This window comes from Oscarella lobularis, chromosome 7 (genome assembly GCF_947507565.1).
Source record: "Oscarella lobularis chromosome 7, ooOscLobu1.1, whole genome shotgun sequence".
NCBI lineage: Eukaryota > Metazoa > Porifera > Homoscleromorpha > Homosclerophorida > Oscarellidae > Oscarella > Oscarella lobularis.
Window position 1 is genome coordinate 1224628 of NC_089181.1, and position 13872 is coordinate 1238499.

Here is a 13872-nt window from a genome sequence, read left to right on the forward strand (position 1 = left end):
CCTTGTCGAGCGGCTTCTGGCCTTAGGCGAGGCCGAAGACAACGACGAGGCCGACAAGGCGTAGACAAGACCGATGAGGCCGCCGACGAGGCCGCCGAGAAGGCCGCCGACAAGACGGACGAGGCCTCCGACGAGGCCGACGAGCCCGAAACAGCGCCCAAGAAACGGAAACGCTACATCATAGTTGTACCATTCCTTGGCAAACGTACGCCACCAAGCCGAAGGAAGCGAAAAGCGCGCTGGTGCCCACATGCTAAACGGAAAAAGGTGGGGCAACCGAAGCGGATAAGGAAGAAGATCTGATCACGTGACCATTGCAGTGTGTCACAGGATCATATCGACGTCAAGTCATGCTAAAGCGAGAGTCCTCCAAATAGAGTCAAGAAAAGCTTAGGAGCTTCCAGAGAAATTCTCGCGTTTCAGGAGAAAGTTTCAAAAAAGAAAATGAAGAGTACTCTGCACGATTTCTTCGCCCGGGTTAATTAATTAACCAACCCTTTAACCGTCGATTGCACCAACATGTACAGTAGCGTACGTTAGTAAATACGTCTATCCGTGCCCTTGTACAGCAGTGCTGCTAATAAAGAACTAAGAAAGGCATACGGGGTTCTTTGCGTGACTCTTCGCGTTGAATGCGCATGGATTGCGCCCTCGTTGCTATGGAGTAAACAGACGTGAAGGTCGTGACGTAATCGACATCAAAGATGGGGACCCGACGATCCTGCCGTGCCCGAACACTCGAAGGAATGCGCGATTTCCTTACCTTTGATGCGTTCGACGAAGACGAAGTCGTAGGCGACCTGGTCGAAGAAGAAATTAGTAGGTTTCCTCAGAACTTTCGAAAAGACGTCGGTAACTGTTATCCTCCGTTCAGACCCTCCTGAAAGCGATTTCGAGCGCGCGAGCGAAGGCGAAGCTTCCGAAGACATTACCGAGTCTCGTTGGACGTCACCGATGAACGTAGAAAGCGCGGAAGAGAGAATCGAAGACGAAGAAAAGACAGCGACTGTTTCCCGTAACGCCCTCTTTGTTGTTTCTTTTCCGCGTTTGTTTTATCGATATTTTTCTATAGACGAATAGGATTTTGAGACGGCGTTTGATTTGGAATGGAAAAAAGAGTTCGTTCCTTACCCGATGATGCACAGTATGAAGGGGAAACTGGACCATAGTGCATTCGTCCCACACTACGACTTTGGCCAGGGAGAGAAGTCGCGCTCGTGCAGTGTTTTCTGAATGGTGCAAGTGGGAAGCTCGTAACGATTGATGTCTAGAGGTAGCTTAAAAACAGAGTGGGCCGTCTTGCCGCCAGTAAGGAGTGTCGCCGCGATTCCCGAAGAAGCGACTGCAAGAGCAATGTCGCCTTGCGATCGTACTTTATCAAGGAAAAGATTGAGCAAATGCGTTTTTCCTGTTCCTCCAGGGGCATCGAGAAAAATGAGAGAATCGTCGGGACCTCGAGCGACGTAAGCAAGTAATTGTTCGTAAATGTGTCTTGCGTGAGAGACTGTTCGTTCGTTGGAAGTCGTTCGTGAAATTCGGCAGTGTTATAAGAGTATTCAGCGGCAATTTCCCTGGGAAGGCTGTCGTCGTTTTGTTCAGAAGAGCGATCGGGACTGGGCAAGTTGTAGTCGCTGAGTGGTTTTCCTCAGGGAAACGAAAGCAACTTGTTTTGGATGCTAAGTGGGGCTCGATTGAAAATTGCGTCAGTGTACGGAAGCGTGAAGTTTGCACGTCTGTGAAGCGTTCGAAGGAAATCTTGCGCCATCGCTTCTTTGTGCTGTTCCCAAAGGCGAAGGGGATCGGAGATTTCGTATATGTGGAGCACGATGGCAAACATGTCGCGAATTTTGTATGGACGATAGGTTACCGTGGCTTCTGTGAGAGCGAGGTTCCAATGGCGATCGTCGGCGAGAAGTCCGCGTTCTCTGCACGCTTCGGAATACGTATCGAATACGGTATTGTCGACAATTCGTAGGTCTGCGAAAGACGTTGGTCCTCGAAAGTGGAGCAAGAGAAGTGGCAAAAGATAGCATTCGGTGTTTCTTGGATGGACATTGTAAATTCGCCCTAAAGTTGTCGATTCGCTAATGCGTGGATTATCGGGCAAATCGCGACCTTGCTTGAACGTCGATATAGAGAAGACTTTTAGCAAAATCATCCGTAGCGCATAGCTCATAGAAACCGGTTAGCGATGTCGCGGGGGTTTCTTGTGCAAGATTCTCTGCGTTATAAGCGTTGAAGAGCGTTCTCTGATCGTTTTCGAGGTGAACTTGAAGTTGCTCAACAGCTGGAAAGTGGTCGTGAATCGGAAATTTCAAGATACGCCAAACGCGTTCATTCGTACTTATGTACCTCGTTATTTGATATCGCGTGATTTCGTCGTTTCTGTACCGATTTGCGAAGCCGACGACGGCTTTGTTTTTACCTTTGTTTAGGTACGCCATTAGGTATTTCAGAGCGCAAATCGATCGACAGTATTCAACGTTGACGTGCGCGTCAAAAGTGGGAGACAGAAATGAACTGTGTGAAACGACCCACCTGTTATCGATGCGAAATCTGCCTATGGTGGTTGTCCACCGTCATCCGGAGATCTTCGTCAATACAGCGGATAACCGTTGAGAGAAGTGACCGTTTCGCGCAGAAACTGTCTAGGGTAATGTTTTGTGCACTGTCCGTCTTTCATGCAAAGAGATCTGGGATTAAGTGGCCCGCACGGCCCGTGGATTATGTGTTTTGTGATTGTGGCAAAGAGTGCCGGGTCTTTCTTGGGATCGGGGAGTTCGGCGCTTATAAGACTGTCAATTTGATGTGGACGAATTTTCTCTGCCATCCACGCGAGCAAGTGAACGTGAGGTAAACCTCGTTTTTGCCACTCGATGGTGTAAACGTGACACCGCTTGAGGCCGTAAATATTGTGTGAGTCGACCAGATGTATGAATATTTGAACCTTCAACCGGAAAACTCTGGCAATCAGATCGTGCCGGTCTTTCGGCTTCTTTTCCGGGAAATAGTTCGCTTGTTATCTCCTGCCAGTTGGGGTTGCAAGTCATCGTAATGAACAAATCGGGAACGCCATTGTGTTTGACGTACGTCATTGCGTCCTGGCATTTTCGTGCATATATCGGGGGCCGCTGGTGAATGATGATGCTAGCACTACCAACTGCCCGACGTTTCGTGCGCTGCCGTCGGTTTCGACTGCATCTGTTAGACAGCTGTATGAGACCGCGTGCAGGTTTTCCTGATTGAAGCGTATGTGGTTGAGTCTGTCTGTTTCAATTTTAGCAAAGTCGTCTACAATAAACTGGTGGGACAATTCGCCTGCGCGAAGCAGCATCTTAAAGTCGTTGTCCCGGTTCATGATTCGAAATGCGTAAAACCGTAACATCGTCATTTTTTTTCCGTTGGCTCGTTTGTGCGTGAATTTTTCTGCTTACAAAGCAGATGGTAGCCGTCTTCGCCTCTTGGAAATAAGAGGGGATATTGCAAAGAATTGTACGATCTGTGCAGTTCGCTGATGCGCTTGATTCGGTGTCGCGATATCCTTCTTGACCTTCGGGAATAAGGGTGGTAACGTCGTTTCCCGACGGCGCATTGAATGTTCGCTTATGTTCACCTCGGGGGAACTCGTTCGGCATGTATCACGAAGCGAAAATCGGGCATGGCAGGCGTTGTTTGCTCGAGAGCCGTTCGAAAGACGCGTATGTGGTCATTGTTCTCATTTAGCATGTCTTCAAGGCTGAGCGTTATTTGCCTGTTTAATTGCCTTTCTCGATCGGCATGCCAAGATAGTCTCGCATATGTCCATGAAGTATATCTGAAGAAATTGCGGCGCGGCGCCATCGCCTGGAGTAAGAGGACCAATGTTGTGATAAATTTGGCCTTGAACTTTTTATGTAGGCATGAATCCGGGCTCGACTAAAGTGTTCGCGGAAAACGACGTCATAACGAAGCAAGAGTTGTACGTGCGTATTTTAGATCTAAATTCTTTCCCGAACTGGGAGTCTTCTGTGAGAAGAGTTCGCAGTGGCTCGGGAGGGAAACCAAGCAACGGCAAGCCGACTTTGCCGTTAGCGCAGCACATGGATGGCGGCTCTAATGGCCATTTTTTAGCTCTACAATGCACGTACTCGACAGACATCGAACCGATGGCGGCTCCTGCAAAGCTACCTTCATGGTTGTATTGGAAAGCGAGAAAATTTGGTGGCGGTGTCGAGGGTTGATGTTCGATTGCGGCGTTGTTGACGTAGTCGTTTGTTGTTTGGGCACCTTCGTCAGGTGTGGGCAAAGGTGGATTGAGCGGACGCTCAGAATTACTTTGTTCGGGTGTGAACTGTCTTAGTGATTGATCCGTTAGCGGTTGCGCGGTGATACTTTCCGCTGTCGAAGAGCGGAGCTGACCGAAAGGAGAAGGAAAAGACGCCACGTTCGCTGCGTTTGGTGTCGCACCACTGGAAGCTGAGGTAAACGGCAGCAAAGAAGAAGGCTGCAAAGATAGAATTGACTGTTTATAAAGAGGACGTATGGTGTTGAGATTGTGCAGAAAGAATGGAATAGGACGACTGAGAAGCATCAGCAGATACCTCGTGAGAAAGGGGAAAGGAGGATTGTTCGGTGTTTGATACGTCGGAACGGTGGGACAATGAATAGGAGTGTTCGACGATTGATACGTCGGAAAGGTGGCACGATGAAAAGGAGTGTCAAAGAAGCTTCAGAGGTCTCTTCAAGCTCAGCAGAGGCGAGCTTTGCGGCACTTCGCTTTCTCTTAGCATTTCGAGACCTCCTGTCTTCATTCAGGAGAAATCGTCGTTTTAGTTGCATTTCGGGCAAGAACTAGATTGATTGGGGGTAAAAGACGTTTAGTGTTTCTACGCTTTTTTGGTTGTTCTTGTTGTGAAAGAATTTAAATTAGCAGCCCGCCTGAACAGTGCGGGCTGAGTCGCCAAGTCGCGGCGATTCTAGAGATAAACAAAATGGCGTCATCGTTTCGTGTTTACGCAGATGGGCTTACGTGACCGGCGATGGATTTCGATTTTTCCTTTTTGCTTCGCCTACTCTGGCGAAGAGTCGGCGAGATAACTGTTCGTTGAGAGCCGAACGGTCCTGCTCTTCGAAAAACGCCGGCGAGAAGATTGGCGATAAAATTCGCGACGAAGACGACGATTAGTCCGAAACTCGCTCGTCAGACAACCCAAAGCGGCGAGTAAACGTCGTAATCGAGCCAAGGAATTTGCCTAAACAGCGTCCAATAAACGGGAAAGCTGTTCGAAGACTGCTAAGAAGCAAATGACGAAGCGAGGACAATAGCAAACACGATTACTTACGCAACGGCGAATGTGGCGCGTTTCGTAGCGAGAGGAGGCGTTAGCGACAGCCAAAAAGCCGAAAAACGCAAGAGAAAAGCCCCGATAACAAACGGCGAGACAATGGCATATACAGTATTGGACAAAATTATAAGGACACTTAGTTAGGATTATTAGTGAAGCCCTTTCCTTCGTAATTTTTAAGAAATTTTTTTTAAAAATACTAAGGTTAAGTGGTTTAAATATTTGACTAAGATAATACTTGTTACGTTTAGGTAGGTGTGCTTTCGCATAGAGAATTCTACGAAAGAACATTCATGTAGCAAGCGTGCCCACTCCCACGCATGTACGCTAGCCAAGGAGTAGACTCTGCTAAAAATTTTTAGCGCCTTTTGGAAAGCCGGTTTTTAAATTTTATTGAGAGCACGATCTCCTTTACGAGTTAGTAACGCGTGTTGCCCCCTTTGGCCGTTCGTATTGCAGCTAGCCGCCTTGGAACGCTCTCGACCAACTTTCTGATGTTGTCGAGCTGTATCTCTCTCCAGGCCTGCACAGCTGCTTCCCACAATTCGTTTGCAGTTGTGGGACGTTTACGGTTGATAGTAGTCTTTAACTGCTGCCAGAGGTTCTCAATTGGATTGGCGTCGGGAGATTTCGGTGGCCAATCCAAGACGGTCACATCATGTGCCCGCAGCCATTCTCGAGTTGACCGAGACGAGTGGATTGGGGCGTTGTCCTCTTGGAACACGAAGTCGTCTCCAATCAAGTGGTCGGCATCTTGAAGCATGTGGTCTTCAAGAATGCGCTGGTAGGCAGGCGAATCCACTCGTCCGTCCAGACGAATCAGAGAACCAACTCCGTTCCACGACATCGATCCCCGTACCATGACACTGATTGGGTGCTGTACGGCGCGATCGCAGCATTCAGGGAAAAACTCCTCACCCTTGCGACGCCATACGTACAGCACCCCGTCACTTCCAATACTGACGTTCGACTCGTCGCTAAAGAGCACCGACTTCCACTCTTCCGAACCCTAATCACGGTGCGAGACAGCCCAGTTTAGTCGCAGTCGCCGATGTCGTTCGGTCAAATCGGGCTTTTTGCGAGGGCGCCTGGCATCAATGCCTTGTTCGTGCAAGCGACGACGAACAGTTCTTCCTGATATTTGTTTTCCCAACTGTTCGATCACTTCCCTAGCGATGCGGCTGAACAATTTTCGACGATCTGAGAGTGCCATACGCTTAACGATATGGTCCTCTCTTGCGGTCGTTGCTTTTCCTCGTCCAGGTCTCGTTTCGTAATTGCTACTGCCGCTTGCTAGTCTCTTTACGCATTGCTCTACGGCCGTTTTTGATCGCCCGACACGATCAGCGATTTTGCGTAAAGATTGGCCCTCTTCGTGTAGTGCCTCAATAATGCCTCGCGTACGCGGACTCAGTTGTCTCCCTCGGGGCATTCTCAAAAACAGTCAAGAATCGTAAAGCAAACAAAGTGCATCAGAAATGAAGCACTAAGGTCTTCTCGATAAACTGAATAAGCGTACCAACTCGGAGACGAATGCAGCTGCAATTCAGGCGCGTTGGGATGCGGTCAGGTCTGCTTAGGCGACTGTATCAAATTAACAAAGGCTTCCCGTTGAACTAAATTTACAAAAGGCGTTGCCCAAAATATGCTTTGCTTGAATGCTAGACAAACGTTTGACGCAAAGAAAGAACGGTTAACGTAGAGGAGCATTTGTAAATTTGAAAAAATGACCCAATGTGACGTCGGTTATGTCTCGTGATTGTGACGTAACAGCTACCCGTTTTCTTTCAAATAGCAATCTAAATTTTAGGTAACGCTTGTTATTAGTGACGTACAAAGGTGCTGGAGTAAAAAAATTGTTTTTTGAAGTTTAAAAAAGGGGGTTTTGCTCTAGCCTAATATGCAACAATGCCTAACACGCCCACGCACATATGGGTTTTTCGAAAAAACCGCCATGTTAAAGTTTTTAATAAGAGAATTAGGGGACGGTTTACTGTGTCTTTTTATCCTGACGAGTAACCTAAACTTATCAACTATTAACATTGAGCAATGAGTGCTTTCTTTAGAAGACCTTTGAGAAAAAGTGTTTTCACATTGAGTGTCTTTATAATTTTGTCCAATACTGTAACCCGTATGCGCAAGGAACAAAAGAAGTGACCCGTATGTCAGACCGATGAGAGCAATGGTGTTCGTTTTTGCAGAAGAGCACGATTTATTATCAATTAGAGAACATTTCGCCGAACACCTCGCAGTCAAATGACTGAAAGAAAGGAAAAAATCTGAGCATACAAAGAATCGGCAAACAACGATTGCCGCATGCAAAGTTTAAACGTTTTACAATAAACTACTAAAGACCAACAGGAGTTCCTTAGTAATGAAAAAAACGACTTTGTGATGGGTTGTCACTTTTCGCGATTTTTCGCCACTTGACGATTGCCGCTGAAGAGATCGAACGGCTGTGGACGAAAGGTCACTTGAAAAACCTTAGGCTTCGACGGAGTGCAGCCTTGAGCTGAAATGGGCGACAAATTGTCGAGGACTTCGTGTTCGGTAGGCTCCGACATGGAACTGAAATCGAAGACGACGCATTTTTGTCTCGCTCGACGCCGACGATTTTTTTTATTTCTTGTATATTTGACGCGAAATTCTTCCGATTTCAGAAAAACGTATCCGTTCAGCATGTCCATCGGACATTGAGCGATTTCGGCCAATTGAGCGGCGTCGGCGCTGAGAAGAAATGTGGATGTTTCGGCGGACAGCGTCAAGAGGGCGTAGGCAGCGTTTTGACAATTTTCGATAAGCGTCAGGGTGCCGCACGACAAACAGCGACCTGCTCTGGCATAAGCGTCGTTGTCGACGCGGCCAGAGGTGCAGGCTGGGCAAACGGGATACTTTGCGTAGTCGGAAATTCCCGTGACCATGACCTTTTCGACAGTGGTCGGCGTCTCCGAAAGAGTGACCGTTTGAGGCGACATGTCTGTGATGTCGGAGCACGGCACGATGGCGGCATTTCGTTTCGGCGTGTAGAGATTGCGCACTTCCCCGAACGATGATGGCCCATCGACTGAAATGTGTAACTGCGGTCGAGTTCGACAGCGTCAGTGAAATCGTTCCACAACGTAAGAATGCAGCATCCACTTTGGTTGCCGACGACGACTCTTTTGATCGTCGAACCTGCGCGAGAGCCGGAGGGCATTGTCGGTGGCGCAGAAAGTTCGACCACTTTGGCGTCGACGGTGATCAGTTGGTCCGGAGCTTGTTTGTCGACGTCGGAAATGGAGATCTTTTTCGGCACGCTTGTATTGGCGTGAAGATGGTTCGGCAGGTCGATTTTCTTCGGCGATCGCATAAAAGACGTGCTGTCTTGTACGTGAGCTTCCATTGCCTTCGTCACTCTATTTTTCTTCATTAGGACGTTGCCAAATGCCAGAGCTTCGCCGCTTTCGGCAAGGCGCGCGATGGCGGCGTGCTTTTGCGAGTTAAAACAAACGAAACGTATTCTTGCCGTTCCGTCGATCACGTAGCCGTCGAAGTACGACGAAACTCGCGATTGGCCGGAGTTCGCCGGCTGCTTGACATCCGATAGCGTGTCGACGACGGCGTGAAAATTTTCTCGGTAGTCTGTATAGATAAGAACAAAATTAATTAGCGCCATAAAGAAGACGCCCACTGAAGCGGCGATTTAATCGACGTACTGAGCGGGGAGTAGGCCACGTCGGACAGACGCTCGTAGTCTGTCGCAATCTGCGACTTTGTCGGCGAATGATACGAAGACGTCATCTGTTGTTTGCGATCTGCACAGGGGATCGACGTGAGTCGAACTTGCTATAGGCAATCGTTCGCGCGGCGAAGCTTAGCAAGCGTCGATTTGTCGCGGTGTAACGCAGTGGCGAGACAATGGGCAGTGAGATTTCTGTGCGAGCAATGTCGTCGATCGAGACAAAGGAAAATACTACGCAACGTAGTGGTGGAATGCGGAGAAAATGCGACGCGCGCATGCGCACGTAACAGCGAGAGTGGGGCAATTTTAGACGCCCAAATGGCGCCAATTATCTATTTCGCTACGAACAGAACGCGCACGATCTCGTAGCTCGCAAGACTATCCGAGAGCAACGTACTTGGGTGTTCGTTCGCTTTAGGCGCACGATTCGGGGGGCCGCCGATCTCTAAGGGCAAAAAGCGAACATTGCGAAAAGATCGAATAGAATCGTCGGCGGTTCGAAGACGCGCAGAAATACTCGGGCAGGCCACAGCAATAAAGAGTGTTGCGGATTCCCGAAAGGGACCTCGACGCCATTCGAAGGTGGAAGGCGACTCAGACAGACGCGAAAAGACGGCCCGGCTCGCGAGAGAGCCGTCCGCGCACGTTATGAAATCGATCCGATGTCGAGAATGTTCGAAAACGGGGCTTCGCGGGCGTTTTCGGCGCGATTCGATGATCGAAAACGCTTCGAAGCGACGAATAAGAGCTCTCCAAACGTCGAACGAAGCGAAACGTCGTTCGAATCTGTCGAATAACGACGATTTCCGAAAGGGGCCCCGACGCGAATAAAGCCCAAAGTTTTATCTCGATTTTTTCGCAGAGCTCGAAAATTCGTCGAAAATCGGCTTCTAACGCGTCGCGGCGGAGGAGTTTGTTGTGGATTTTGTCACGCATACGTATGTTTAGGATAGTCACGTGTCCCGGGAATTGACCCCGGCGTGACCAGAGAAGTAAACCAACACACTTAACTCTTCAGCGCGATCCGCTCCCTCGTCGCCCTCCAAACACCCCAGTCGACCCAGCACAACATCTGGTGGAGAATCCGGGTAGCCGCGCGCGTCGAAGGGGACTGACGCTGTCTGCGGCGTCCGAGCCGGCCGATCGACGAACTAACGGCTGGATCTCCCGTCGTCGGTCGGGTAGCGCTAACTGTTCGGCGACGCTGGGTGGCGTCGTCGTCTCCCCGCTGGCTACGACGACGAAAAGAACGACTGCGGTCGGCCGCGCGTGGCCTATGACGGGGGAGGTCCACGCGAGCCATAACAACGGCTCGCGCGGACCACGCGCAACAGTCGGAGCGCACGAGCCTAACGGCACGATACCGAAGGCGAAGAAGAAACCTACGCCGGTAGCGCGCTACGCCATATCGCCGTACGTCCGACGAAGACTACGATCGGCGCCCATCACGCCGACGACGCCGGCGAGAAGAAAACCGATGACGCCAGCGGCGCGAAGAGGACAAGCGAAGGGGACGGCAAAGACGCAACGCCCTTGCGACGGCAGGCTAGCGTCCGACGGCGCCAAGATCACTCGCGCTCACTCGATAAAGTGACGAACGAATGTTTGACCGTGGGAACAGGCGCGCAATACACGAAATCGGAGAAGAGTAGGCGAACTTCAATCGATCACAATCGCCGCGAGACAGCGCGGACGACGAGCCGTAGCCGTTCAGACGCGTCGGATCTGGACACGATCATCCGACCTCAATCTCGTCTTCTTGAAGAGCTTGTGGAACATCAGCGAAAAATACAAGAGGACGCTCGAGACTACGGACTGGAAGTCACGAAACGTATCGATATCGCTCGGCGATTCCAACTCGACGCCGACCGAAAGAGAAAAGAACATTATGATCGATCACATCACCAGGTCGAATTTCTACCTGGCAGCTTGGTTCTACTCCATCGACCAGTTCTTTCGCCCGGTCTCGCTACGAAAATGCAGAATAAGTTCACCGGCCCGTATCGTGTGGCTTGTCGATTGTCGGACGTCACGTACGAACTTCAGAATCTTGATACCCAAAGACCCGTTCTCACTCACGTGCAACGGATTGTTCCTTATTTTCTTCCAGAGTTGGTCGATGCGAATGGTCATGCTCGTGTCGCTCTGAATTCTACACCACACGACGGTGGGTGTGTCACGATGGATCTCGGATCAACACGTCGCGCCCGGTCTACGTCTCCCGTTGAAATTGAACGGCGGGTTAAACGTCGCCTATCGTGCCCGGAGTTGACGGCGTGCCAAGATCAATGGACGTCGGGATCATCGATGGAGTTGCTGTTCCCAACACCGAATTCACAGTGACGCGACGGCGTAGACCCATTGGCCAGAGGAGCCTTTCCGCGCTCGTGGACCAGCCCATTCGTCATCATCTTCATCATTTGTCACCAATACACCGGAACCTCTTTTCAGCTCAAAGTCGACTACGCGTTTGGATGGTCGCCCAGTGAGGCGCACCGCAGGTCAAGCCGCCCAGCGCTACGCTGATGAATATTGAAGCTATGTCTATCTCTCACTTTACTTTACCCCTTTTTCTTTTTTTTTCCTTCTTTTGTTTTTTTCACGGTCGTTAGAACGTGACGTCTGTCTGTGGCGGCCCTGTTCTTTTCCTGCACCCGGTCTGGGGGCAGCCCGCTGGAACAAGGAGGGCTTGTTGTGGATGTTGTCACGCATGCGTTTGTTTAGGATAGTCACGTGTCCCGGGAATTGACCCCGGCGTGACCAGAGAAGTAAACCAACACACTCAACTCTTCAGCGCCATCCGCTCCCTCGTCGCCCTCCAAACACCCCGGTCGACCCAGCACAACAGAGTTCGTCGACTAAGTCGTCACGCGACGCGCGCGCAAGATCGCCGCTTCGCTATTAGTGCAGCAGATGTAGCGACCGTGAATTGCCAGCTTCTCTTGCGTAGTGCAATCTGCTGTCTCGTCAAACATTAAAGCAAAATGCTCCGAATCCTTCAATTTTCGAGGGTTCTTTCTTCAGAGAGCTCAGATATGACGTAAAGCATCTCTTGTATCGATTTGTAACTGGTTTAGATAGCATTTAGAGCTACTCTAATGTTTTCTTTACTTTCTACTCCCAACCACGAAGCCAGATCTAGGATCGGTTCAAAATTGGTAGTGTGAGCCAAACGCCGCTTAGTAATAAAATACAGACAACCGATTGCTTGCTCGATTCCTTCAGCAGGAACAACAGGATTTATTCCAAACGCAACGTTTGGCTTTGAAGCGGGACGCTCCAACTTTACACACGTGATGTGTGACTCGCATTCTTCGTGTCTAATTATACTTCAAGCCGTTATCGCGTACAGGGCTTCTTCCTTGAATGGCCTAGCTCCAGAGCGGTGCTTCTAGCAAATACTACATGTCATGCCCCTTGTACAACGATCGTACTTGAGCCAGCTTCTCCCTGTTAGCCACACAATTCGAAATCAGGACGATCGCTTTGAATTCGAACTCTTAGAAGTAGGACGACTTGAAGTAGACGCCGCTACGTGAATCTCATTCTCGGCGTCGTTACCGTCGTCGATAAGCTCACTGTCCTCGTGTCGTTAACTGTTACAGAAAGTGTTGCAGCTGTTCGAGCTATTTGGAACAGGCATTACAAGAGACTCGGCTGTGCAATTGCTGAGAGACGCTAGCGGAGACGTAGAAGTAGCAGCATCGGTGTTTCTTGAAGCAGATAAGAGTCTTGAATAAATCACTGAAGTTGAATGATTGTAGCTGTAATTCTGGACGACGATGACCATTTTTTTAACGTTGAGTCTTTGAGCGCATTTGTCGACGAGATCAGGTCAAAATTTGGTACGAAGTTTTCAACGCTTTACGTAGAACGGAGCGGGAATAGCCTGGAAGTAGCACTAAAATTTTAAAAAATGCCGTAACGTCAAGTTCCTGCGCAACGGAATAAAGGAGCACGCAATCGACGCTGGTGGTCTCTCCAGAGAGTTATAGTGCGTTCACACTAGACAAAACAACCGAACCGGACTGTGCTATCATGCTCGCTCGAAATGTGATTGCCGTTGGTTCCGTCGTCGTACCACCGCATAGACTTACGAAGTCATCTAGTGTGAGATCGGCTAAACCAATAATTAACGTGAAACAGGTATGCCACAAGACGCAAAACAGGAACTCAACTGTAGATTCTTGCTAAGAAAATCGTGGCAAAGAATCAGGAGAGCGAGTCCTTAAAAGAAACAGCAGCTACATTTTTTTAAGTGCCAAGTTTGCAATTGAAGAGGGGAAATTTTGCGTGTTGTTAAAAAAAAACATGGCTCGAAGAAAAAGGGACCGGAGATTCTGCACGTGATCACTCTATGTAACCTAGGTTGTACGCTTACGAACCTTACATCATCGGAGTGCTACGGGAATGAGGATTTCAATGATTTCATTCGCGTCGCCGTAGAACAAATGTCGTAGAAGCTAGCGCGCTTTAAACTTAGGAACTTTCTGCGTGGGTGCACTGTACGCTAGAATAGGGCTTGTGCATGACGTCACACGCGCGCGTTTATGGGTGGCAAGAACACTAACTTGTCTGGGTGGCACGCCCGTACTATCTTTTCCGCGCCCCAATCTGGCAAACCGATCGCAGAAATGTCGTCGCGAACCCTCAGTCCCTACTTTCGAAGTCTTCCATATCTCGCGAAAGGTTGCTATTTGAAGAAACTGGGCATGCTCGGTGTCGATTTCAGCGATCCGTACTCGATGGCCGATAAAGGAACGCCTTCCGCAACCACTGTAGAATGGCCCGCCACTGCTTACGGCGATATTTACAATTTTTTAATCA

The 13872-nt window shown here is 49.5% G+C and overlaps 1 protein-coding gene across 1 annotated transcript; it reads right to left on the reverse strand.

Annotated features, from left to right (window-relative positions):
* Positions 1–2596: 2596 nt before the first annotated feature.
* Positions 2597–3095, reverse strand: LOC136189049 (uncharacterized). The gene is made up of 2 exons (XM_065976889.1): positions 2982–3095; positions 2597–2947 (listed from the first exon to the last, which is right to left on the reverse strand). The coding sequence occupies exons 1-2, from the start codon at positions 3093–3095 to the stop codon at positions 2597–2599; spliced, it is 465 nt and encodes a 154-aa protein (XP_065832961.1).
* Between the last annotated feature and the right edge of the window lie 10777 nt (positions 3096–13872).